Below are 26,839 nucleotides of genomic sequence, written 5' to 3'. Positions count from 1 at the left end.
GGGAGCATTTAGTCCATTTACATTTAAGGTAATTATCGATATGTATGTTCCTATTCCCATTTTCTAAATTGTTTTGAGTTCCTTATTGTAGGTCTTTTCCTTCTCTTGTGTTTCTTGCCTAGAGACGTTCCTTTAGCATTTGTTGTAAAGCTGGTTTGGTGGTGCTGAACTCTCAGCTTTTGCTTGTCTGTAAAGGTTCTAATTTCTCCACCTAACCTGAATGAGATCCTTGCTGGGTAGGGTAATGTTGGTTGCAGGTTTTTCTCCTTCATCACTTTAAATATGTCCTGCCACTCCCTTCTGGCTTGCAGGGTTTCTGCTGAAAGATCAGCTCTTAACCTTATGGGGATTCCCTTGTATGTCATTTGTTGTTTTTTACTTACTGCTTTTAATATGCTTTCTTTGTATTTAATTTTTGACCGTTTGATTAATATGTGTCTTGGCGTATTTCTCCTTGGATTTATCCTGTATGGGACTCTCTGTGCTTCCTGGACTTGATTAACTATCTCCTTTCCCATATTAGGGAAGTTTTCAACTATAATCTCTTCAAATATTTTCTCAGTCCCTTTCTTTTTCTCTTCTTCTTCTGGAACCCCTATAATTCGAATGTTGGTGCGTTTCATGTTGTCCCAGAGGTCTCTGAGACTGTCCTCAGTTCTTTTCATTCTTTTTTCTTTATTCTGCTCTGCAGTAGTTATTTACACTATTTTATCTTCCAGGTCACTTATCCGTTCTTCTGCCTCAGTTATTTTGCTATTGATCCCATCTAGAGTATTTTTCATTTCATTTATTGTGTTGTTCATCGTTGTTTGTTTCATCTTTAGTTCTTCTAGGTCCTTGTTAAATGTCTCTTGCATTTTGTCTATTTCCAAGATTTTGGATCATCTTTACTATCATTATTCTGAATTCTTTTTCAGGTAGACTGCCTATTTCCTCTTCATTTGTTAGGTCTGGTGGGTTTTTATCTTGCTCCTTCATCTGATGTGTGTTTTTCTGTCTTCTCATTTTGCCTATCTTACTGTGTTTGGGATCTCCTTTTTGCAGGCTGCAGGTTCGCAGTTCCTGTTGTTTTTGGTGTCTGTCCCCAGTGGCTAAGGTTGGTTCCTTGGGTTCTGTCGGCTTCCTGGTGGAGGGGACTAGTGCCTGTGTTCTGATGGATGAGGCTGGATCTTGTCTTTCTGGTGGGCAGGTCCACGTCTGGTGGTGTGTTTTGGGGTGTCTGTGGACTTCTTATGGTTTTAGGCAACCTCTCTGCTAATGGGTGGGGTTGTGTTCCTGTTTTGCTAGTTGTTTGGCATAGGGTGTCCAGCACTGTAGCTTGCTGGTCGTTGAGTGAATCGGGGTGCTGGTGTTGAGATGGAGATCTCTGGGAGATTTTTGCTGTTTGATATTATGTGGAGCTGGGAGTCTCTTGTGGACCAGGGTCCTGAAGTTGGCTCTCCCACCTCAGAGGCACAGCACTGACTCCTGTCTGCAGCACCAAGAGCCTTTCATCCACACAGCTCAGAATAGAAGGGAGAAAAAGTAGAGATAAAGAATTAGTAGAAGTAGGAAGGAAAGAAGGAAGGAAGAAGGGAAGGAAGGAGGAAAGGAAGAAGGAAAGAAAGAAGGAAGGAAACAAAGGTGGGAGGGAGGGAGGGACTGTGGGAGGAAGGAAGGAAGGAGGGAAGGGAGGAAAAAAGAAAGAAAGAAGATAAAGTAAAGTAAAGTATAATAAAGTTATTAAATTAAAAAATAATTATTAAGAAAAAAATTTAAAACAAAAAAAAAACAGATAGAACCTTAGGATAAATGGTGGAAGCAAAGCTATACAGACAAAATCTCATACAGAAGCATACACATACACACTCACAAAAAGAGGAAAAGGGGAAAAAATCATAAATCTTGCTCTCGAAGTCCACCTCCTCAATTTGGGGCGATTCGTTGTCTAAAGGAGGGAGGGAGGGAGGGAGGGAGGGAAGGAAGGAAGGAAGGAAGGAAGATAAAGTAAAATAAAATAATTAAAATTATTAAGAATAAAAACGAACGGATAGAACCCTAGGACAAATGGTGGAAGCAAAGCTATACAGACAAAGTCTGACACAGAAGCATACACATACACACTCACAAAAAGAGGAAAAGGGGAAAAAAATCATAAATCTTGCTCTCAAAGTCCACCTCCTCAATTTGGGATGATTCGTTGTCTATTCATGTGTTCCACGTATGCAGGGTACATCAAGTTGATTGTGGAGCTTTAATCTGCTGCTTCTGAGGCTGCTGGGAGAGATTTCCCTTTCTCTTCTTTGTTCTCACAGCTCCCGGGGGCTCAGCTTTGGATTTGGCCCCGCCTCTACGTGTAGGTTGCTGGAGGGCGTCTGTTTTTCGCTCAGACAGGACGGGGTTAAAGGAGCAGCTGCTTCAGAGGCTCTGGCTCACTCAGGCCGGGGGGAGGGAGGGGTACGGAGTGTGGGACAAGCCTGCGGTGGCAGAGGCCGGCGTGACGTTGCACCAGCCTGAGCCCCGCCGTGCGTTCTCCCAGGGAAGTTGTCCCTGGATCCTGGGAGCCTGGCTGTGGTGGGCTGCACAGGCTTCCTGGAAGAGGGGTGTAGATAGTGACCTGTGCTCTCACACAGGCTTCTTGTTGGAGGCAGCAGCAGCCTTAGCGTCTCCTGCCTGTCTCTGGGGTCCGCACTCTTAGCTGTGTCTTAAGCAGCGCTCTTAATCCCCTCTCCTCGCGCACCAGGAAACAAAGAGGGGAGAAAAAGTCTCTTGCCTTTTCGGCAGCTCCAGACCTTTTCCCGGACTCCCTCCCGGCTATCTGTGGTGCACTAACCCCTTCAGGCTGTGTTCATGCCACCAACCCCAGTCCTCTCCCTGTGCTCCGTCCAAACCCCGAGCCTCTGCTCGCAGCCCCGCCTGCCCCAGCAGGTGAGCAGACAAGCCTCTCGGTCTGGTGAGTGCCGCTTGGCACCGATCCTCTGTGCGGGAATCTCCCCACTTTGCCCTTCGCGCCCCTGTTGCTGCGCTCTCCTCCGTGGCTCTGTAGCTCCCCCCCTCCACCCCCCGCAGTCTCCGTCTGTGAAGGGGCTTCCTAGTGTGTGCAAACCTTTCCTCCTTCACAGCTCCCTCCCACTGGTGCAGGTACTGTCCCTATTCTTTTGTCTCTGTTTTTTCTTTTGCCCTACCCAGGTACGTGGGGAGTTTCTTGCCTTTTGGGAGGTCTGAGGTCTTCTGCCAGCATTCAGTAGGTGTTCTGTAGGAGTTGTTCCACGTGTAGATGTATTTCTGGTGTATCTGTGGGGAGGAAGGTGATCTCCACATCTTACTCTTCCGCCATCTATCCCTCATCTCTGCACGACTTATTGAAGAGGCTGTCTTTCTCCACTGTATATTCTTGCCTCCTTTATCAAAGGTAAGGTGACCATATGTGCGTGGGTTTATCTCTGGGCTTTCTATCCTGTTCCACTGATCTATATTTCTGTTTTTGTGCCAGTACCATACTGTCTTGATTACTGTAGCTTTGTAATATAGTCTGAAGTCAGAGAGTCTGATTCCTCCAGCTCCATTTATCTTTCCAAAGATTGCTTTGGCTATTCGGGATCTTTTGTGTTTCCATACAAATTGTGAAATTATTTGTTCTAGTTCTGTGAAATTTTCCATTGGTAGTTTGATTGGGATTGCATTGAATCTGTAGATTGCTTTGGGTAGTAGAGTCATTTTCACAATGTTGATTCTTCCAATCCAAGAACATGGTATATCTCTCCATCTATTTGTATCATCTTTAATTTCTTTCATCAGTGTTTTATAATTTTCTGCATACAGGGCTTTATTCTCCTTAGGTAGGTTTATTACTACATACTTTATTCTTTTTGTTGCAATGGTAAATGGAAGTGTTTTCTTAATTTTACTTTAAGATTTTTCATCATTAGTGTGTAGGAATGCCAGAGATTTCTGTGCACTAATTTTGTATCCTGCTACTTTACCAAATTCATTGATTAGGTCCAGTAGTTTTCTGGTAGCATCTTTAGGATTCTCTATGTGTAGTATCATGTCATCTGCAAACAATGACAGCTTTACTTCTTTTCGGATTTGGATTCCTTTTATTTCTTTTTCTTCTCTGATTGCTGTGGCTAAAACTTCCAAAGCTATGTTGAATAATAGTGGTGAGAGTGGGCAACCTTGTCTTCTTCCTGATCTTAGTGAAAATGGTTTCAGTTTTTCACAATTGAGGACGATGTTGTCTGTGGGTTTGTCATATATGGCCTTTATTATGTTGAGGAAAGTTCCCTCTGTGCCTAATTTCTGGAGGATTTTTATCATAAATTGTTGTTGAATTTTGTCAAAAGCTTTTTCTGCATCTATTGAGATGATCATATGGTTTTTCTCCTTCAGTTTTTTAATATGGTGTATCATGTTGATTGATTTGCATATATTGAAGAATCCTTTCATTCCTGGGATATATGCCACTTGATCATGGTGTATGATCCTTTTAATGTGCTGTTCGATTCTGTTTGCTAATATTTTGTTGAGGATTTTTACATCTGTGTTCATCAGTGATATTGGCCTGTAGTTTTCTTTCTTTGTGACATCTTTGTCTGGTTTTATTATCAGGGTGATGGTGGCCTCATAGAATGAGTTTGGGAGTGTTCCTCCTTGTGCTGTATGTTGGAAGAGTTTGAGAAGGATAGGTGTTAGCTCTTCTCTAAATGTTTGGTAGAATTCGCCTGTGAAGCCATCTGGTCCTGGGCTTTTGTTTGTTGGAAGATTTTTAATCACAGTCTCGATTTCAGTGCTTATGATTGGTCTGTTCATATTTTCTATTTCTTCCTGATTCAGTCTTGGCAGGTTGTGCATTTCTAAGAATTTGTCCATTTCTTCCAGGTTGTCCATTATATTGGCATATAGTTGCTTGTAGTAATCTCTCATGATCCTTTGTACGTCTGCAGTGTTGATTGTTACTTTTCCTTTTTCATTTCTAATTCTATTGATTTGCATCTTCTCCCTTTTTTTCTTGATCAGTCTGGCTAATGGTTGAACAAGCTTTTAGTTTTAATATCTTTGCTATAGTTTCCTTCATTTCTTTTTCATTTATTTCTGATCTGATCTTTACGATTTCTTTCCTTCTTCTAACTTTTGGGGTTTTTTGTTCTTCTTTCTCGAATTGCTTTAGGTGTACAGTTAGGTTGTTCATTTTAGCTGTTTCTTATTTCTTAAGGTAGGATTGTATTGCTATAAACTTCCCTCTTAGAACTGCTGTTGTTGAATCCAGTAAGTTTTGGGTCGTCGTGTTTTCATTGTCATTTGTCTCTAGTTATTTTTTGATTTTCTCTTTCATTTCTTCAGTGATCTCTTGGTTATTAAGTAGTGTATTGTTTAGCCTCCATGTGTTCGTATTTTTTACAGATTTTTTCCTGTAATTGATATCTAGTCTCATAGTGTTGTGGTCGGAAAAGATACTTAATACGATTTCAATTTTCTTAAATTTACCAAGGTTTGATTTGTGACCCAAGATATGATCTATCCTGGAGAATGTTCCGTGAGCACTGGAGAAGAAAGTGTATTCTGTTGTTTTGGGATGGAATATCCTATAAATATCAATTAAGTCCATCTTCTTTAATGTATCATTTAAAGCTTGTGTTTCCTTATTTATTTTCATTTTAGATAATCTGTCCCTTGGTGAAAGTCGGGTGTTAAGTCCCCTACTATGGTTGTGTTACTGTTGATTTACCCTTTTATGGCTGTTAGTATTTACCTTATGTATTGAGGTGCTCCTATGTTGGGTGCATATGTATTTACAATTGTCGTCTTCTTTTTGGATTGATCCCTTGATCATTATGTAGTGTCTTTCTTTGTCTCTTGTAATAGTCTTTGTTTTAAAGTCTATTTTGTCTGGTATGAGTATTGCTACTTCAGCTTTCTTTTGATTTCCATTTGCATGGAATATCTTTTTCCATCCCCTCACTTTCAGTCTGTATGTGTCCCTGGGTCTGAAGTGGGTCTCTTGTAGACAACATATGTACGGGTCTTGTTTTTGTATTCATTCAGCCAGTCTATGTCTTTTGGTTGGAGCATTTAATTCATTTACTTTTAAAGTAGTTATCTATATGTATGTTCCTATTACCATTTTCTTAATTGTTTTGGGTTTGTTATTGTAGGTCTTTTCCTTCTCTTGTGTTTCCTGCCTAGCTAAGTTCCTTTAGCATTTGTTTAAAATGTGGTTTGGTGGTGCTGAATTCTCTTAGCCTTTGCTTGTCTGTAAAGGTTTTAATTTCTCTGTCAAATCTGAATGAGATCTTTGCTGGGTAGAGTAATCTTGGTTAGTGGTTTTTCCCCTTCATCACTTTTTATATGCCCTTCCCCTCCCTTCTGGCTTGCAGAGTTTCTGCTGAAACATCAGCTGTTAACCTTATGGGGATTCCCTTGTATGTCATTTGTTGTCTTTCCCTTGCTGCTTGTAATATTTTTTCTTTGTATTTAATTTTAGAAAGTTTGATTCATATGTGTCTTGGCATGTTTCTCCTTAGATTTATCCTGTATGGGACTCTCTGTGCTTCCTGGACTTGATTAACTATTTCCTTTCCCATATTAGGGAAGTTTTCAACTATAATCTCTTCAAGTATTTTCTCAGTTCCTTTCTTTTCCTCTTCTTCTTCTGGAATCCCTGTACTTCGAATGTTGGTGCATTTAATGTTGTCCCAGAGGTCTCTGAGACTGTCCTCAGTTCTTTTCATTCTTTTTTCTTTATTCTGCTCTGCAGTAGATATTTCCACTATTTTATCTTCCAGGTCACTTATCCGTTCTTCTGCTTCAGTTATTCTGCTATTGATCCCTTCTAGAGTACTTTTCATTTCATTTATTGTGTTGTTCATCACTGTTTGTTTGCTCTTTATTTCTTCTAGGTCCTTGTTAAACGTTTCTTGTATTTTCTCCATTCTATTTCCAAGATTTTGGATCATCTTTACTATCATTCTGAATTCTTTTTCAGGTAGACTGCCTATTTCCTCTTCATTTGTTAGGTGTGGTGCATTTTTACCTTGCTGCTTCCTCTGCTGTGTGTTTCTCTGTCTTCTCATTTTGCTTAATTTACTGTGTTTGAGGTCTCCTTTTCTCAGGCTGCAGGTTTGTAGTTCCCTTTATTTTTAGTGTCTGCCCCCAGTGTCTAAGGCTGGTTCAGTGGGTTGTGTTGGCTTCCTGGTGGAGTGGACTAGTGCCTGTGTTCTGATGGATGGGGCTGGATCTTGTCTTTCTGGTGGGCAGGTCCATGTCTGGGGGTGTGTTTTGGGGTGTTTGTGGCCTTATTATGATTTTAGGCAGCCTCTCTGCTAATGGGTAGGGTTGTGTTCCTGTTTTGCTAGTTGTTTGGCATAGGGTGTCCAGCACTGTAGCTTGCTGGTCATTGAGTGGAGCTGGGTCTTGAGATGGAAATCTCTGGGAGATTTTTGCCATTTGATATTACATGAAGCTGGGAGGTCTCTTGTGGACCAGTGTCCTGAAGTTGGCTCTACCACCTCAGAGGCACAGCCCTGATGCCTGGCTGGAGCACCAAGAGCCTGTCCTCCACACGGCTCAGAATAAAAGGTAGAAAAAACAAAGAAAGAAGAAGATAAAATAAAATAGTTATTAAAATAAATAATTATTAAAATATTTTTTTCAGTAATAGAAAGAAGAGAGCAACCAAACCAAAGAACAAATCCACCAATGATAACAAGCACTAAAAACTATACTAAGAGAAAACAAAAGCAAAAAATAACGAAAAAAATGTACAGACACAGCCCTAGGACAAATGGTTAAAGCAAAGCTATACAGACAAAAATCCAACACAGAAGCATACACATACACACTCACAAAAAGGGAAAACAATGTATATATCGTTGCTCCCTCCTCAATTTGGGATGATTCATTGTCTATTCAGGTATTCCACAGATGCAGGGTACATCAAGTTGATTATGGAGATTTAATCTGCTCCTCCTGAGGTTGCTGGGAGAGATTTCCCTTTCTCTTCTTTGTTCGCACAGCTCCTGGGGTTCACCTTTGGATTTGGCCCCGCCTCTGTGTGTAGGTTGCCTGAGGGTGTCTGTTCTTCTCTCAAACAGGACGGGGTTAAGGGAGCAGCTGATTTGGGGGCTCTGGCTCACTCAGGCGGGGGGGAGGGAGGGGTACAGTGTGTGGGGTGAGCCTGCGGCAGCAGAGGCCAACATAACATTGCACCAGTGTGAGGCGTGCCCTGTGTTCTCCCGGGGAAGTTGTCCCTGGATCATGGGACCCTGGCAGTGGCGGGCTGCACAGGCTCCTGGGAGGGGAAGTGTGGCTTCTGACCTGTGCTTGCACACAGGCTTCTTGGTGGCTGCAGCAGCAGCCTTAGCATTTCCCGCCTGTCTCTGGTGTCTGTGCTGTTAGCCGTGGCTTGCGCCCATCTCTGGAGCTCGATTAGGTGGTGCTCTGAATCCCCTCTCCTTGTGCACCCAGAAACAATCGTCTCTTGCCTCTTAGGCAGGTCCAGACTTTTTCCTGGATTCCCTCCCGTCTAGCTGTGGCACACTAGCCCCCTTCAGGCTGTGTTCACACAGCCAATCCCAGTCCTGTCCCTGGGATCTGCCTCCGAAGCCCGAGCCTCAGCTCCCAGCCCGCACCCGTCCTGGCAGGTGAGCAGACAAGCCTTTCGGGCTTGTGAGTGCTGGTCGGTACCAATCCGCTGTGCGGGAATCTCTGTGCTTTGCCCTCCGCACCCCTGTTGCTGCACTTTCGTCCGTGGCTCCGAAGCTTCCCCCCTCTGCCACCCGCAGTCTCTGCCTGCAAAGGGGCTTCCTAGTGTGTGGAAACCTTTCCTCCTTCACAGCTCCCTCCCACTGGTGCAGGCCCCATCCCTATTCTTTTGTCTCTGTGTTTTCTTCTTCTTTTGCCCTACCTAGGTACTTGGGAAGTTTGTTGCTTTTTGGGAGGTCTGAGGTCTTCTGCCAGCATTCAGTAGGTGTTCTGTAGGAGTTGTTCCACGTGTAGATGTATTTCTGATGTACTTGTGGGGAGGAAGGTGATGTCCACGTCTTACTCTTCTGCCATCTTGAAGCTCCTCTCCCTCTCATTTCTAATTTTATTGATTTGAGTCCTCTCCCTCTTTTTATTTATTTATTTATTTATTTTTGCGGTACGCGGGCCTCTCACTGTTGCGGCCTCTCCCGTTGCGGAGCACAGGCTCTGGATGCGCAGGCTCAGCGGCCATGGCTCACGGGCCTAGCTGCTCCGATGCCTGTGGGATATTCCCAGACCGGGGCACGAACCCGTGTCCCCTGCATAGCAGGCGGACTCTCAACCACTGCACCACCAGGGAAGCCCTCCCTCTTTTTTTTGATGATTCTGTCTAATGGTTTATCAATTTTGTTTATCTTCTCAAAGAACCAGCTTTTAGTTTTATTGGTCTTTGCTATTGTCTTCTTTGTTTCTATTTCATTTATTTCTGTTCTGATCTTTATGATTTCTTTCCTTCTACTAACTTTGGGTTTTGTTTGTTATTCTTTCTCTAGTTCCTTTAGGTGTAAGGTTAGGTTGTTTATTTGAGATGTTTGTTGTTTCTTGAGATAGGATTGTATTGCTATAAACTTCCCTCTTAGAACTGCTTTTACTGCATCCCATAGGTTTTGGATCATCGTGTTTTCATTGTCATTTGTCTCTAGGTATTTTTTGATTTCCTCTTTGATTTCTTCAGTGATCTCTTGGTTATTTAGTAATGTATTGTTTAGCCTTCATGTGTTTGTGTTTTTTACATTTTTTTTTCCCTGTAATTGATTTCTAATCTCACAGTGTTGTGGTCAGAAAAGATGCTTGATATCATTTCAGTTTTCTTAAATTTCCTGAGGCTTGATTTGTGACACAAGATGTGATCTATCCTGGAGAATGTTCTCTGTGCACTTGAGAAGAAAGTGTAATATGCTGTTTTGGGATGCAGTGTCCATATATATCATTTAATCTATTTGGTGTATAGTGTCACTTAAAGCTTGTGTTTCCTTATTAATTTTATGTTTGTATGATCTGTCCATTGGTGTAAGTGAGGTGTTCAAGTCCCCCACTATTATTGTGTTACTCTCGATTTCCTCTTTTATAGCTGTTAGCAGTTGCCTTATGTATTGAGGTGCTCCTATGTTCGGTGCATGTATATTTGTAATTGTTATATCTTCTTTTTGGATGGATTCCTTGATCATTATGTAGTGTCCTTCCTTGTCTCTTGTAACATTCTTTATTTTAAATTCTATTTTATTTGCAATGAGGGTTGCTACTCCAGCTTTCTTTTGATTTCCATTTGCATGGAGTATCTTTTTCCATCCCCTTACTTTCAGTCTGTATCTGTCCCTAGGTTGGAAGTGGGTCTCTTGTAGACAGCATATAGATGGGTCTTCTTTTTGTATCCATTCAGTGAGCCTGTGTCTTTTGGTTGGAGCATTTATCCATTCACGTTTAAGGTAATTATCAGTATGTATGTGCATATTACCATTTTCTTAATCGTTTTGGGTTTGTTTTTGTAGGTCCTTTTCTTCTATTATGTTTCCCACTTAGAGAAGTTCCTTTAGCATTTGTTGTAGAGATGGTTTGGTGGAGCTGAACTGTCTTAGCTTTTGCTTGTCTGTAAAGCTTTTGATTTCTCCATCGAATCTGAATGAGATCCTTGCTGGGTAGAGTAATCTTGGTTTTAGGTTCTTCCCTTTCGTCACTTTAAATATGTCCTGCCACTCCCATCTGGCTTGTAGAGTTTCTGCTGAGAAATCAGCTGTTGACCTTATGGGAGTTCCCTTGTATGTTATTTGTCGTTTTTCCCTTGCTGCTTTCAATAATTTTTCTTTGTCTTTAATTTTTGCCAATTTGTTTACTGTGTGTCTTGGCATGTTTCTCCTTGGGTTTATCCTGTATGGGACTCTCTGTGCTTCCTGGACTTGGGTGGCTATTTCCTTTCCCACATTAGGGAAGTTTTCAACTATAATCTCTTCAGATATTTTCTTGGGTGCTTTCTCTCTCTCTTCTCCTTCTGGGACCTCTATAATGCGAATGTTGTGTTTAATTTTGTCACAGAGGTCTCTTAGGCTGTCTTCATTTCTTTTCATTCTTTTCTCTTTATTATGTTATGTGGCAGTGAATTCCACCATTCTATCTTCCAGATCACTTATCCGTTCCTCTGCCTCAGTTATTCTGCTGTTGATTCCTTCTAGTGTATTTTCATTTCACTTATTGTATTGTTCATTTGTTTGTTTGTTCTTTAATTCTTCTAGGTCTTTGTGAAACATTTCTTGCATCTTCTCAATTTTTGCCTTCAGTCTTTTTCCAGGGTCCTGGATAATCTTCACTATCATTATTCTGAATTCTTTTTCTGGAAGGTTTCCTATCTCCACTTCATTTAGTTGTTTTTCTGGGGTTTTATCTTGTTCCTTCATCTGGTACATAGCCCTCAGCTTTTTCATCTGGTCTATCTTTCTGTGAATGTGGTTTTTGTTCCCCAGGCTGCAGGACTGTAGTTCTTCTTGCTTCTGCTGTCTGCCCTCTGGTGGATGAGGCTATCTAAGAGGCTTGTGTGAGTTTCCTGATGGGGGGACTGGTGGTAGGTAGAGCTGACTGTTGCTCTGGTGGGCAGAACTCAGTAAAACTTTAATCCGTTTGACTGCGGATGGGTGGGGCTGGGTACCCTCCCTGTTGGTTGTTGGCCTGCAGCGACCTAACACTGGAGCCTACCTGGGCTCTCTGGTTGGGCTGATGGCAGACTCTGGGAAGTCTCACGCCAAGGAGTACTTCCCAGAACTTCGGCTGCCAGTGTCCTTATCCTCACGGTGAGACACAGCCACCCCCTGCCTCTGCAGGAGACCCTCCAACACTAGCAGGTAGGTCTGGTTCAGTCTCCTATGGGGTCACTGCTCCTTCCCCTGGGTCCCAGTGTGCACACTACTTTGTGTGTGCCCTCCAAGAGTAGAGTCTCTGTTTCCCCCAGTCCTGTCGAAGTCCTGCAATCAAATACCGCTAGCCTTGAAAGTCTGATTCTCTAGGAATTCCTCCTCCCATTGCCGGACCCCCAGGTTGGGAAGCCTGACGTGGGGCTCAGAACCTTCACTCCAGTGGGTGGACTCTGTGGTATAAGTGTTCTCCAGTCTGTGAGTCACCCACCCAGCAGTTATAGGATTTGATTTCATTGTGATTATGCCCCTCCTACCACCTCATTGTGGCTTCTCCTTTCTTTGGATGTGGGGTATCTTTTTTGGTGAGATCCAGTGTCTTCCTGTCAATGACTCTCCTCTGCTTCTTTGTTTTGCTTATATTTCTTTGACTCTATGAATTTAGGAGAAACAGTTATCTACTGTGGTCTTGAAGGGCTGTTTTTACGTGAAAGCCTCCCTTTGTAGTCTGTGTGAGTCTAATATTTTTGGTGCAAGGGCTGTTTTTAGTATGCATGCCCGCCATGTCTTTCCTCCATGTATGCTGGTTGTTATCCCCTTGATGGGGGGTGTTATTGTTTCTGTGGTGACCAGAGCCTGAGTGGGGCCTCCTCTTTGCTCTGTGCTTGTCATAGCCTTGCTGGGACAGGGTCTGCTTCCCAGTTGTTGGGGTGGAAGCCCCCATGTCTGTTTCTGAGCTGTGATGTGAGGTAGGCAGTACTGGAGCACTCCCACTGGGAGTCACTGAGTATTCCTCCTCAGGAGCTGTCCACCGGCAAGTGTGATCTGTGGTGTCATCTATCACCCATTGTGCGTGCTCAGAAAGTACACCATTGCTGGCACTGCCCTCAGGTCCTCCTCAGCCATGGGAATGCAGGCAATCAGGCTGGATGTCCCTCAGGTGCTGTGCTCACAAAGCCACCAGCGCCGATCCATTGGCACAGAATTCTTAGAGGCGGAGCCCTGCCCACTTCGAGCACTGTGAGGGTGAGGCTGCTCTGGCGGGGCCCCACTCCTCCCTTCAAGGGCTTGTTAACAGTGGGGCTTCTTTGGTGGACCCAGGCTTCATCCTGCACACAGCCCCAGTTGCAGCCCAGGCCACACTCCAGCCCCTCCAGCTTCTCCACAGAGCCACCCCCAGTCCTCTCCCCAGCTCTGTCCACTGAAGCCCAAGTTCCAGCACCCAGCTTCCACTCATACCAGGAGACACACATGTCTTGGGCTGGGGAGTGCAGCAAGGTGGCCAGGACCAGGTGTGCTGGTGTCTCTCTCTCCTGCCAGCTCTAAGCTGGTTGCTGCACTGTCAAGCCTCTGAAGCTCCCTTTCTGTCCCGGCTGATCTCCCAGCCAGTGAAGGGGGTTCCCAGGGTGAGGGAGCCTTTCCTCTTTCACAGCTCCCTCCCAGGGGTTCAGGTCCCGTCCTGCTTTCTTTTTTTTTCTTTTGTCCTACCTGGTTACACGGTGATCTTTCTCGCAGTGTTGGCTGTATGAGGTCTTCTGCCAGCATTCAGTAGGTGTTCTGTGAGAGTTGTTCCACGTATAGATGTATTTTTGATGTATTTGTGGGCGTCATTGAGCTCCATGTCCTTCTATTCCACCATCTTGATCTCCCACCTATAAGTTTATTTATTATAAAACTGATGCAGGGTCCATTGATCTAGACCCATCCACGAAAAGGACTTTTATGTCCAATCTCTCATGACAGAGAATTTTTTTTCTTTCCCTAATGTTTCTAAAAAGTAAAGCCAATAGAGAGATGAAAAAAAAACTTATAGTTTTACTTTTAGAATCATCAAATATCTTTTTTTTTGCTCTTCTGAGACCTTCTAAAACACTAAAAGCTTCCAGTATCTCTGCCTGGATCTTTGTTACCACTGGTGTTTCTTTTCTGATTGATATGTGGGGGAGATTAGGTGTTTTTATATTTACCCTGAACACCGGTGGGTACTGGCAGCCAGAGCTGTTCCCTACAACATGGAAATTTGGAGCAGTGGCTCAGGGTTGTGTGTTTTGAGGGAATCCCTAACTGCTGCTGAGAAATCAGTTACTGGAACTCCCCAGCCTCCCACAAGGACCAGCAGGTAGTGCTGGAATGCTGCTGCTAGTGACTCAGCATGGAAATCAGCCACTAAGGCCACAGACTACAGCCTCTCCACACCTCCTCTTTCCACTCCTCCCCACTTCCAGCCTTTCCACGTCTGCAGTCCCTGCTCCCTTCATCCCTTCCAGCCCCAATGAGAATCACAGCCATTTTGAGCTGGATGAGGGGAAGTCATCTAGTGCCGTCCCCCATTTTAAAGAAGAATCTGAGGTGCAGAGACGGGGGGCTGGTCCTCCACCTTGAAGCCTGGCCCCTAGAGCTCCATCCTCCACGCACCTTTCTGACCTGCCATCTGTAGGTGGGGAGGTGGGAAAGATCACTCCCGGCAGAACTCCTGTAAGGAAGAGTCCCGGATGTTTTTAAAAGAGATGTGATAAAGCTGCTAGTGTAGGAGGGTACGACCCTCCAGGGACATGGTCAGGCTATGAAAGACCAGGACAAATTGCAAAGCACGAGGCTAGGAGAGAAAAAGGGGAAAGTTGGAGAGGAAAGAGAGAGAGAGAGCTCTCTCCCTTCAAAGAAGAGAATGGAGCCAGCAAAATGGGATGGTGGGTGGTGACTGTGGGCTGTGAGCCCTCCCCATGATCTGAAATCTTCAGTAAAATGAACACATACACTCATAAAATGTTTGGCATGAGTGGGTTTACAGTGGAAACTGACACAGGAAACCTACCAAAGGGCTAAGTGTGGCATTTGGCCCATGCTGTTCAGCAAAGAAACAGAATGTGTACAAACAGGAGCCCAGGGGCCAGAAGAAGCCATTGGAATATCTGTTTATAAATATCTAAGAGAGTTTTGGACTTGTTGGAGGTTTGAGCCAATTGTACCGACCTCTCTGAAATGCAAGGGCTGACACCTGGGCATAAAGATGTATGAAGATATCTTTGGGAAAGCAGAGGGAGCCTTCCGCAGTGCATAGTCGTCCCTTTGTATCCACAGGGTATTGGTTCCAGATACCAAAGTCCGAGGATGCTCAAGTCCCGTATATAAGATGGTATAGTATTTGCATATGACCAATACACATCCTCCCGTATACTTTAAATCATCTCTAGATTACTCATAATACCTAATACAAGGTAAGTTCTATGTAAATATTGTAAATACAGTGGAAATGCTATGTAAATGGTTGCTGCTGGGCCACAAATTCAGGCTTTTTGGAACCTTCTCGAATTTTTTTCCCCAAATATTTTCAGTTCACAGTTCATTGAATTTCAGAATGCAGAACCTACAGATAGTAGAACCGACTGTACCTTGACCTACCTGAGGTTGGTCTTGAGGGTCTGGGTCATGAGGGTCAGGACTTAACCTGGGCCTGAAGTGAGCATGAAAGAGGGAATTGGCGAGAGCCCGCAGCAAGAAAAATATTTAGTGTGAGAGCAGGATCCATTTAGAGCTGAACTCAGGACCAGTATGGTGTGAGCAGGTGGGAGGAGAGAAGAGGAAGTGAGCACACCCTTAATAATACTTCTTGATGTACCTGTGTGTGCAGTAGCCACAGACCTGGCTCCAGGCGTCATGTGTCACCTGCACAAAGGCTGGGACCCCTCAGGTTCAGTGTCACATTCAAAGAAACAGTCCAGCAGATGAAACAAATGGAGGAGCTATTCTCATGTTGCTTGCATTTCTCAAAATACCATTTATGGAAATCCAATGTATCACCCATAGCAATACTTACTAAAGTTTCCTTTCATGTATTCCCCATTGTGTGTACTCCTGGCAACTGCCTCTTTGAACAAACTCTCCCTATTGACAATTGTCTACGTCTTTTTCCCTCTCTCTTTTCTATATCATGTAGAACAATTTAGCGTCCTCAACTTCTGTTTTCATTTTCTCTTCATTATCCTGATTCCCTCCAACAAAGGAGTCAAGGAACTGACCCACGAAGCAAAAATCCTTCCTTTTCCTGTCTACCTGTGTAGTGTTGACTCTCAGTTCTCCTAACTGCATTGCAGCAAGAGTGGGAGCACAGTTGGCAAAACCAGAAATCTCCCCCAAGGGCCAGGGAAAAGGAGAAGGCAAGGGGCAAAACTAAACTCATCAGTGACAAGGGTAAACAAGCCTGAAATATGTGTATTAACACATCTTACACGGCCACTGATGGAGTATGCAATTTCTAGGGGATTTAACCAAATTCAAACTTTTCCTATGCATTCAAATCTTGACATCAGTTTCCCCATTTAGGAGGATTGAGGGGGTGGTATTATAGGTGGTGCTGATGACCTCTTCCTTCATCACCATTGCTGGGAAGGCAAGATATCTGAAGGAAGATTCTTTCATTTATTTAATTGGAAAGCAGCAATGTTTCAGTCAGTAATATTCAATAATACTTCTTAAGCACATTGAAAAAACCCATTTCAGACCCTGAATTTAGTACTGGTAGATAGATGCTTGCTATGACAATTTAATATGGAATTTTCAAAAGCAAAGTCTAGTCCATGGCTTATAAATTTTCCTAGCAAGCTCACAGGTGTGTCATGTCATTACTGAGTGAAATCTCTAAGGGTTTCTTGTGTCCGGACTTCTCAGTGTCTTGACAGGAGAAGTGATGTTCTGATCCACCTGCTTTTGCCTTCCCCAGTGGTGTGAGGACAATGAACAGTGCAGACGCCTTCACCTACCTGAGCTCCTAGTGGCCCCACTACACAGGCTGACTCGATACCCCTTGTTGCTGAAGAGCATCTGGAAAAGGAGTACAGACTCTACGGAGAAAATCATGATCTACTCCATCAAGGAAAAGGTGGAAAAGTCAATCTGTAAGTCCCTGAGTTGAGTGACCCAGAGCTCCAGTGTCAGCTTTAATCAAAGAGCTGGGGGACCCTCTGGCTCCTGGGAACCATTTGGGCTTCCATCCTAGGAGGTAATTCCATTGCCTTGAGGTCATGGCTTTCCGAAATGTGGATTCCAGTTTGAGTTTGCATTGTAAATCAAACACGCTCAAAACAATGGGCTCCAGTCACATCCTGGCGAACCCTATGAGAACTCTTTTTTTTTTTTTTTTTTTTTTTAAATTTATTTATTTTTAATTTCGGCTGCGTTGGGTCTTCGTTGCTGCGTGCAGGCTTTCTCTAGTTGCAGCGAGTGGGGGCTCCTCTTGTTGCGGAGCACAGGCTCCAGGCGCGCGTGGGCTTTAGTTGTGGCATGTGGGCTCAGCAGCCGTGGCTCATGGGCTGCAGAGCGCAGGCTCCATAGCTGTAGCGCCCGAGCTCAGCCGCTCCGCAGCATGTGGGATCCTCCCGGACCAGGGGTTGAACCCGCGTCCCCTGCATTGGCAGGTGGACTCCCAACCACTGTGCCACCAGGGAAGTCCCCCTATGAGATCTTAACTCCAAGTTCACGCAGGACGTGGCCCCGTCTCCAAGGCTTTCAGATGTGAGTTCAGGCAGGAAAAGTTCTACTTCCCAGATGATGAAGGTACTTTGTTTTTAACATCCATACTGAACCCACACACAAAGCAAATGGGAGTAAACAGCATGGGAAGCCTTTCTGGAGAATAAATTACCATCCGTCATTTTTTTTTAGGTCACTGAAATCCAGGGCCAATCTAAATATAATGCCAACTGCAATCTTTAGACCCGAAATTTGGGAATAGGAAAAGAGAAAGCCCTGTGATGACTTAAGTTTATTTGGGTAGCTCTGTATAATCAAATTCAAATAAAGAAGTTCATGGTATATGTCCATAAACCAAGATTTCCTGGGGAGCATCAAAAGGGAACAATTCAAAATGATGATAATCAGCTGTACAGAAATGACATATTTCTTTGTCTTTTGCATGTTTAAAAATAAAATGACCATTCACTTAGGAGTTTCTTTCCTTTTTTAAAATTTTTTGTTGAAATTCTAAAATAACCCAAGGAACTAGAATTCAGCTTATCAAGTGATTAAGACAAAAAAATCAGTTAAAGACAGACTTTTTTAAACTTTTAAAGTAATTTTGCAGATTATTACTCATTTTGATAAGTTTGTGAGGGAGATAACATCTCTTCTAGGAATTTCTCAATAAAATGAATTCTCATTGTTGGGGAAAGAGATCCCTGTGGCCTTCCTTTAAAGCTTGAAGATGGAGAATTCTCAAGGATTCCCTAACCATGTGATTCTCAGGGTCTACGACTTGCCCTCCATGTTTTCAAAAATCATTTCAAAACCTCAATAGCAATATGTTATTAAAAAACATTGGGGAAAAAAAAAAAAAAAAAAACATTGGAAAATTAATATAGACCTTCAAAGAGAAAATGAGTTCTTACCAAAAGAAATAATCAACCTTACCATAAAGTGAATATATGTTTTATGATTAAGACAAAAGGATATGTTTGTCCTTGTTAGTCTGATTTTTTTTTCCTTTCTGTAATCACAAGCTGTGTGATGTAGGGAATATGAGAAAGCTACTAAGGGAACTGTTAGTATTATTGAAATAAAAATGCACAATACATTTCCAACTTACTGAGTTAAATTAGTTCAGCTTCATTTTTCTCTGCAAGAGGCTGATTTCAAATTAGCGAGTTTTTCTAAGGCATTTAAACAGCAGGAAGTATGTTAAATGAACCTAAGATATGGTTTGGCTCCAGGGGCGGTCGATATCTCTAAATGATTCCTGTGGATCTTGGTTGAATTTTATGCTGTAATGCCTCATGCAGTTAAACATATACTGGATGTGTCTTGTCTTTCAGGGGATCTTGAAGGAAAAGTGAAGTGGCTTGACAATTTCCAAAAATGCAGACATCTACAGGAGATTATAGCGTGGCCTCCACTTTGGGATAGAGATAAAAGGTTTTTCATTCCAGAGGTACAGAAAGGATCAATTAGAACCTGTGTCCCTTTCTAAACGTTTGGCATTCAAGTGGAAGTATACTAGTCTTACAGAGTCCCCAGCTGCCCACTAGAATTAAAAATCTAGCAAGAAGTAAAGCCTTCATCCACATGACATTGTGTGTGGGGAGGCTGACCTCCTCATGCCATTCCTGAACTGGTCCTTCTAAGCATTTTTCCCATTCTTTCCCATTCCCATGTGCATTTACTGGCATTTCCAAATGTCAGGAACTTTCTAGACAGAGTACATTGCCCCAGCTTCTAGAATATGCTGTCCTCCCATCACTAACAACATCTCTTTGATTTCCTCCCTTGTTTTGCCAGTGCCTGAAACACGTTTTTAAAGAACACATGGCAGAAAACATCCTGTCAGCAACCAACAGACACCTTCTCTATGAAGGAAAATTAACTCTTGCAGGTAAATAACGGCTTCCTTTACAAACCCAACATCTTTGCTACCTTGTGATTTGTCCAACTGTTGCTTGTCAAAGGGTGGCAAGAATTGTATTTCCGTATGGCCAAGGCGATGGAAGATGTGAATCAGAGAGCATCCTATGGAGTCACACAGACTCCAGCTTGATCAAACCACGACCTAACTAGCCACACGCCCTCCATTTTCTCTCTGTAAAATAGGATAACGATATCTGTCTTACAAGCTGGATGTTAAAGTGAAGTAACATATGTGAAGAGCTTAGCTCAAGGTCTGGAATATAGTAACCACTCAATGTCAGCTGTTACCACCCTCATTTTACTCCTCCAGTGAGCTGGGCAATCATACTCTCAGTGTTGACTGAGAACCTATTATGTAACACACGTTGCATTGTGTAGGTACCACTGGAGGATAGAAAAGTCACTATTCTGGATAATCTTTTCCCTCTAGTTGGGAAGCGCTGCCATAATGAGCAGACCTGCAGTCTAAGTCCAGAAGAGAGTCTGATGCTGGAGTACCCAGGGAAGGCTTCATGTGGTCCATGGGACTGGAGGCGGGCTTCGGGGGGATAGAAGGGTGTAGTTCAGTGAAAGGACAGGAGGGAGGACATCCCGGATGAAAAGCACAGCAAGAGAAAAGGCTTGGAGGCAGAAGCCACTTGAGAGAATAGGCTCACGGCAGCATGGTTAGGAGGGAGATCCCCGAGGCTGCCTGCCAGCTTCCCTTCCTAGCTCAGCCTTTGCTACCTGTGTAACCTGGGGCCACTTAACAGCAATCCCCCCATGCTGCAGTGTCCCCTCTTTGGTGTGAGGATTAAATGAGCTAATGGATGTATAAGCACTTGAAAGAACCATTGGCAGAGAGTCAGGGCTCAGTAAATATTATCAGAAAGGGCTACCCGACTGAAATAAGATTTGCATTCATTCATTGATTCATTTCTTCACAAAATCTTGATTGAGCACCTGCGGTGTGTGAAGCCCTGTGGGATGTGAGGTTGCCTGAGATCTTTTTGGGGGGTGCCAGGCAGTAATTCCTTATTCAGTACACACCTGTTGAGAACCTGCTCTCTTTTAGGGATAGCGCCAGATGTCAGCTTGGGACATAACCCCTGCAAGACAACTGCCAACTCGAAAGATAGACGTGTCCAGCTTTTTACATCAAAGGGCTTTTTCATGCATGTTTTCCTTCCAGTGAGTTATGCAGAGAAGTTACATTTCATCCCATGTCACAGGGGACACTTGGGGAGGTTGTCTGTCATGCTCAGGGTCCCTTGGCAAGCTAATGGCAGCATCCAGACCCAGGCCAGGCTGCCTCACCCTAGCAGGCTTCCAGAACCATAGCCACTGCCCTGAAAGCCAGAGGGACCCAGCCAGGACACTGCAGGCAACAGGAAGCCGCTGAGCGCTCGGGGACATGAGAGGCTTAAAAGGGTGCTGGAGAAAGAGCTATGGGAAGCAGTACCCAAAATGGCTAGAAGAGGAGACCAAAGCAGAGAGGCCAGCCTGAAGGCACCACAGTGACGCAGGATGGGGTGGGAAGAGCCTGGGCCTGTGTTTCTCAACCATTCTCCACCTGTAGACCACTCCCCTCCCACTTTCGTTTGGAAAGATAACAATCTTACCCTTTCTTTTACAATTTCAAAAATAATTATATCATTGTGACAAAGCCAAATCCAACCAAAACCAAAAGTCATGAAGCAAGACACAGTTCTGTGTACAATCCCGTGCCTGTCCCTGCAAAGCTGGCCTCCACCTGGAATCGCCAGAGATTTTATTTCCCCTCTTCCCTCTGTCTACCAAATTCCCAACTGTGAGACCCACCAGCCTACCCTAAAATGTTAGAAATGGGCGTGGATCGAAAAGGATAAATGTGAGAGCTATTTCAAAGGCAAAAACAGGAGAGCTTTATGATTGATAAAATGAAGAGGAAATGAGTCGAAGACCTTCAAGTGTGCTTATCTATCTACCTGAAAGGTTGGTAGATGACCCTGAGGGTGGCGGAGGGAGTGGGTCAGGGAGTCAGTTTTAGCGTTCAGGTGCGGACGTGATGGGAGGCCATGTAGAGGCTGGATGAACATGACCATGAAAAATCTCTTGGTGAAAAGCCGTGTCAGATGTGTATTCACATACCAAGTGGGATGGGGGTGCTTGTCATGGAAGCATGGGTGGGAGACTGGCCTAAGAAGGAGTCGTTATGGTTCAACCCAACTTTTCAGGAAAAGTTTCTTGTAGAGTCAGATGTGGTAGAATGGGGATGACCTACGTAACCATTACTAACACCAGGCTCCTGTCTGACAGCACATGCTGTTAGTCAGATTTCATCAGAGAGGGGTGTGTCGTATAGTAGTGTCAAATCAAGTTTAAAGTCACTGGGACTTTGGCTCGGAGTTGGCATAGAGATATGGTGTCGGTGGGGGTAATAGTGTTAAAAGAAACAGGACATCATTTTGAATGGAAGAAGCATTGGACCAAGAATTAGGGGGTCTAGCCCCAACTGTGGGCTTTGGGGAAATTGTTTAAATTCTCTTAATCTCTTCTGTAAATGTTGATGTTGATGATGATGATGATGATGGTGATAGTGATAACCATGACGATGGTATCTACCGCTTAATATGTTTCAAATTTCTTCTAGCCTTAAAAACTGTAGTGTTGAAATGAAGTGCATTTTCTCATTCCCAGAAGGTCCAAGTTTTTATAACTTTTGGAGCATAACCAGCTTCCCACTGGAATTCATGCCAGCACACCCTTCACAAATGCATTACTCCCCGCAGACTGGTATTTCTAAATAGAAAAAGAGGTAACGTTCAGACAAATAGGATGGCACAGCAGCTGTAGCACCTAGAGAACACACGTTGTTCAAGCTGCTGCAGAACCAGAATAAGTCAGTGACGCTGCTCTGTTCTGTAGCAGTGTGATGAAAACCCCACAGGCCAGACTCTTCGAGAAAAAATAAAGACCTAATCGAGTTAGAACTGCACACGTTTGTAAGTCTCAGATCTGGTTGCGTGGCACATAGCTTGAAACTCCTGGGATAATAAATGTGAATACTCTAACTTTATGCCTACAGTCTTCCTCCTTAGTCGTCCTTTTTCGTAATCCCGTATTTACTTTAGCACTATCAGTTCTTGAATTTATCTAAAATCTTGCTTCTGTTTATTATGTATCTGCTCTCACTATAATTAAAGCTCTTTGAAGGAGAGATTTTGTCTTATCGATGCATAGGAGGTGCTCAGTATTTGTTGACTGCTTGGTGGAAAACTAGGGCCTTGATAAACGGTAGCTAAAATAATCATCATTTCCTAGAATGAAGTCTAGGACATAGAAGATGCTCATACCTGTTTGTTAAAATACTTGAAGTTAGAAGGAGAAAACAAAGCTACTTCATTTTGACAATGGTCATTCACCTAATCAGATAGGAGTGGCAGAGGGTGAGGAAAGCAGTATTTAACAGGTCTTAAAGGTCTAGCCCCATTCCTCACCCTATGTGTTAGTTAGGATATTAAGCCAGCTCTTGGAGAGAGACCGGTTTATTTATCTCGCATGTAAAATTCTGAGCTATATGACAGCTTTACTCCATGAAGCCACAAGGGATCTAGGTTTCTTATGTCCTTTTGCTCTGCCATCCTAGCTAGAGACTGCTTTCTTCTGTGGCCCCAAGATGAGTCACCAGTGTGCCTACGTTCTAGCTCATACTCCATTGGTCAGAATTTAGTCACTTGGTCATATTTAGCTACAAGGAAAGCTGGGAGATGTAGTATTTATTCACAGCAAGCGTTTACCCACTAAAACTTGGAAATGTCATTACTACAACAGAAGGGAAGAATGGCTTTTAAGGGACAACCAGCAGTCTTTGCTGCAGCCCAGTTTGCAAAAAGGAGTTTCTAGTAGTGATGGAAAACATTAAAACGAAACTATCCAAGGACAATTCAAGATTGAATAAAATATCTAATTTCTCTTCTATGCAAATACAGAAAGTATCTTTCCTCTAAACTTAGACTAAAAATGAATCCCAGATATTTTATTTATTAATTTAACCTTGGACGTCTCGTTTCCACAGGTAAATGTATAGAGAAAGAACTTCTAGAAAAATATAAATAAAATAGAATAGTAAAAAATATTTACTGATTTTTCTTGTACTTTAAGTGCCTGTCACATCCCCCTCAAGGACTGCATGTTCCTCTAAAATCATTTAAATTTAACCATTTCTTTTTTTTTTGGTATGCTAATATAAATTACTATTTTTGGAACTTTTAGAAAGGGTAACCTTTGTCAGATTAATTTTAAATTAAAAATTAATTTAAATTTAATTTTAAAAAATTTTAATTTTAAATTTTTTTGTTTTTTAAATTTTATTTATTTTTTTATACAGCAGGTTCTTATTAGTTATCGATTTTATACATATTAGTGTATATATGTCAATCCCAAGCTCCCAATTCATCCAACCACTACCACCAACGCCCTGCCACTTTCCCCCCTTGGTGACCATACGTTTGTTCTCTACATCTGTGTCTCAATTTCTGCCCTGCAAACCGGTTCATCTGTACCATTTTTCTAGGTTCCACATACATGCGTTAATATACGATATTTGTTTTTCTCTTTCTGACTTCACTAAACATTTCTTTTTCTAATTTCTAAGGGATAGAGTTAAAATGAGAGGGGGATATCTCATTCTAATATTTTATTTCTCTTCTACAAGTATCCCCTTCTTAGGGAAAAGTAGAAAAGCCTATTTGCCTTCAGTTATTATCAAAAGTGATATCAGAAATATATTTGTAAATATAATGCTTCATGAAGATTATTTAATGCTTGTATAGACACATTGTAAAACTTAAGAAACAAATTGTTTTAGTGACTGTCTTAATCAGCTAGGACTGCCATAACAAAATACCACAGACTGGATGGCTTAAACAACAGACATTTATTTCTCACAGTTCTGGAGGCTGGAAGTTCAAGGTCAAGTTGCCAGCTGATTCAGTTTCTGGTGAAAGCTCTCTTTCCAGCTTTCTCAGTGTCCACACGTGGCAGAGAGAGCGAGAGAGGGAGAGCGCATGCTCTGGGGATGACATTCACCCTGTCAGATCAGGGGTCCTCCCTTAAGCTTTCATTTAATCTTAATTATTTCCTTATTCCAAATACACAGTGGGGAGGGGGGTAGGGCTTCCACATAGAATTTGGGGGAGATGCAATTCAGTCCACAGCTATGACAAAGTGCCCTTTTTTTCTGGTAATGTATACCTTTGCCAATGACCACACAGATGAGTCAAGAGGCCAAAATGCTGGAGTTCTGTTAGTCAATAGATGTGTCCTAGGCTTAGCTGAAACCACAACAAATATCATCCCGGTAACCTTAGATCCACATGAAATGCCTTACAAATACAATGTCTTTAAAGTTGGAAGGGTGGGCTCACATCAAGTCCCTGCCTTGGGGAGAAATCAATTCAACCATAATGCAGTTTTCTGACCCACGTGATTGTAGCCCCCTGAGCTGCAAGCCTCGTGTGCCCTGATCCCCGGCCTGTGTTGTTTCTAAGGGATTCTTTGATTTAAAGGAAAGAAAAAAAAAAAAAACTCTGCTTACTGTTTCCAGCCCCAATTTCATCTTCTTTCTCTCCTCAGAAAGCACAAGATTCCTAGATGTTTTTCTGTTTCTCTTTGATGATTTCCTCTTAGTTACGAAAACTAAGCACAACAAAAAGGTAAAATGCTGTTGTCTCTAAATAATTCTGCTAAATGAGTTTAGAAATATTTCTGAATAAGTTGAGTTAAAAAGAGAAAAGTTTCGTATACATCAGATCGGACTTTACCCTCTAAAAAATGGAGGCATTTTAAAAATACTGGCTTTTTCCATCGTAGAGTGCTGGACTGAAAACAGTAACAAAAGCAAGTCCCATTTCTTAAGGATGTCAAAGGGTGTGTATATTTTTAGAATGACTTAGTCTGTATACTTTCGAGGAGAGTCCCAGAAGCCACAGGACTTTATGCCTGGCCTGCCTCAGCAAATAAAATTAAGATACTTTTGTCCATATCCGCCTTTTCCTCATCCAAATTGACTACCACAACAAAAGCTGCCAGAGCAGGGCCCTCTCTAAACTGTCTGCGGCCAAGTGCTGAGGTGATATCCACCACCCCTTCTCACGTTCTTCCTGAGAAATGATGCTTTGGGGGCTGCAGGTGGGAAGGAGCCCTGGTCTCTCAGTGTCTGCCTATAATTAAGAACTGCAGAAGCCAAACAAACGTACAGTTGGCATCACAGGGAAAAAATGAGTCACCAGGGGCTAGAGCCACAAAATCCCTTCTAAGAATAGGGATTTCTCCCTTAAGTATTAATGGTTACCATTACTGTTGTTACTCCCCGTTAAGCCATGGGTCTCATGGTCCACCAAAGGCTTTCTATCTAATGTCCCATTTCACAGTTTCCCTGACTGGTGTGTGTGAGTGCTTTCAGGAAGAGGCCTCCTCTACAGCTCTCAGACACCTGCCCTTAGAGATGGGAAGAGGATCTGCAGTATGTTTTTGGCTGTCGGAGATAGCTAATGTTGTTCTAACGCACTCACTTCTTTACTAAACAACTAGCCTTACACAGATGTAAGATTATGAGACTAGATCTCTCAGATCTTTCAATAACCTAAGCTTTTAGATGGCATGTTGGTTAGTTGAGCTAAATAATTTAAGTGTCTTTAAGCAATAAAATAGACACCCATTAATCTGTGCATAGTTGATCAGTGGTTGAGGGGGGAATGGGTGTTGGAGAGTACTAAGTCACAGTTTTGAGACTTGGATGGCCTCTTATTTTCAGCTACCCAGGCTAGCGTGTCTGACAGGCAAGCTCTGAAAAATCTCTGTCCCCTTCTAAAACCTGACGTTAAGCACAGCTTACCTTCTCTTTACATAATGGCACAAATCAGAGCCATGAACTAGTGGCAGCCCATTATTGGCCATATTATAAGATAATGTTCTGGTTTCATGCTTCACAACTTGATTCCAAAATAAGTAATGTTATCTGTTTAAAATCCCTCTTTAGGGCTTCCCTGGTGGCGCAGTGGTTGGGAGTCTGCCTGCCGATGCAGGGGACGCGGGTTCGTGTCCCGGTCTGGGAGGATCCCATATGCCGCGGAGTGGCTGGGCCCGTGAGCCATGGCCGCTGAGCCTGTGCGTCTGGAGCCTGTGCTCCTCAGCGGGAGGGGCCACAGCGGTGAGAGGCCCGCGTACCGCAAAAAAAAAAAAAAAAAAAAAAATCCCTCTTTAAATTCTTCCGTCTGATAAATCTGAGAGAACCACCTGGAGAAGACACCAGGTTTCATTTATTTTTTTGGAAGAAGAAATAAGGAATATTATCTGTTTTAAATTTCTCTTCGCTATTTAATGCACAAATTACTTCACGTACATCCCAATCTCTGACACCCTTTTTTAAAAAATTCAGTATTTTATATATTCAAAACAATTTCAGTTATTTACAAATCATACAGCATGGAATTTATTTATTTAGATTTTAGTATAAGATCCCATGGACAGTTGGCCAACATGAGGCTTCTCTTTCTTGTTCATTTAACTCAGTACCATAGAGGGATATACTACTGTAAATGAAGATCTTCCCATTGGTGTGATAATGATTTAAATGTTTCCCA

General features: G+C 42.9%; 1 protein-coding gene across 1 annotated transcript in view; it reads left to right on the top strand.

Annotated features, from left to right (window-relative positions):
• Positions 1-26,839, top strand: part of PLEKHG7 (pleckstrin homology and RhoGEF domain containing G7) — a 95,979-nt gene that overhangs the window by 61,751 nt on the left and 7,389 nt on the right. The window contains 4 exon segments of the mRNA XM_032646926.1: positions 16,561-16,735; positions 18,647-18,762; positions 19,110-19,203; positions 24,831-24,910. Of these exon segments, the coding sequence (XP_032502817.1) occupies positions 16,561-16,735; positions 18,647-18,762; positions 19,110-19,203; positions 24,831-24,910 (465 nt within the window).

The sequence above is a fragment of the Phocoena sinus genome, chromosome 10 (assembly GCF_008692025.1).
Source record: "Phocoena sinus isolate mPhoSin1 chromosome 10, mPhoSin1.pri, whole genome shotgun sequence".
NCBI lineage: Eukaryota > Metazoa > Chordata > Mammalia > Artiodactyla > Phocoenidae > Phocoena > Phocoena sinus.
The sequence above is the reverse complement of the archived record's forward strand: the minus strand, read 5'-3'. Positions and strand labels throughout refer to the sequence as shown.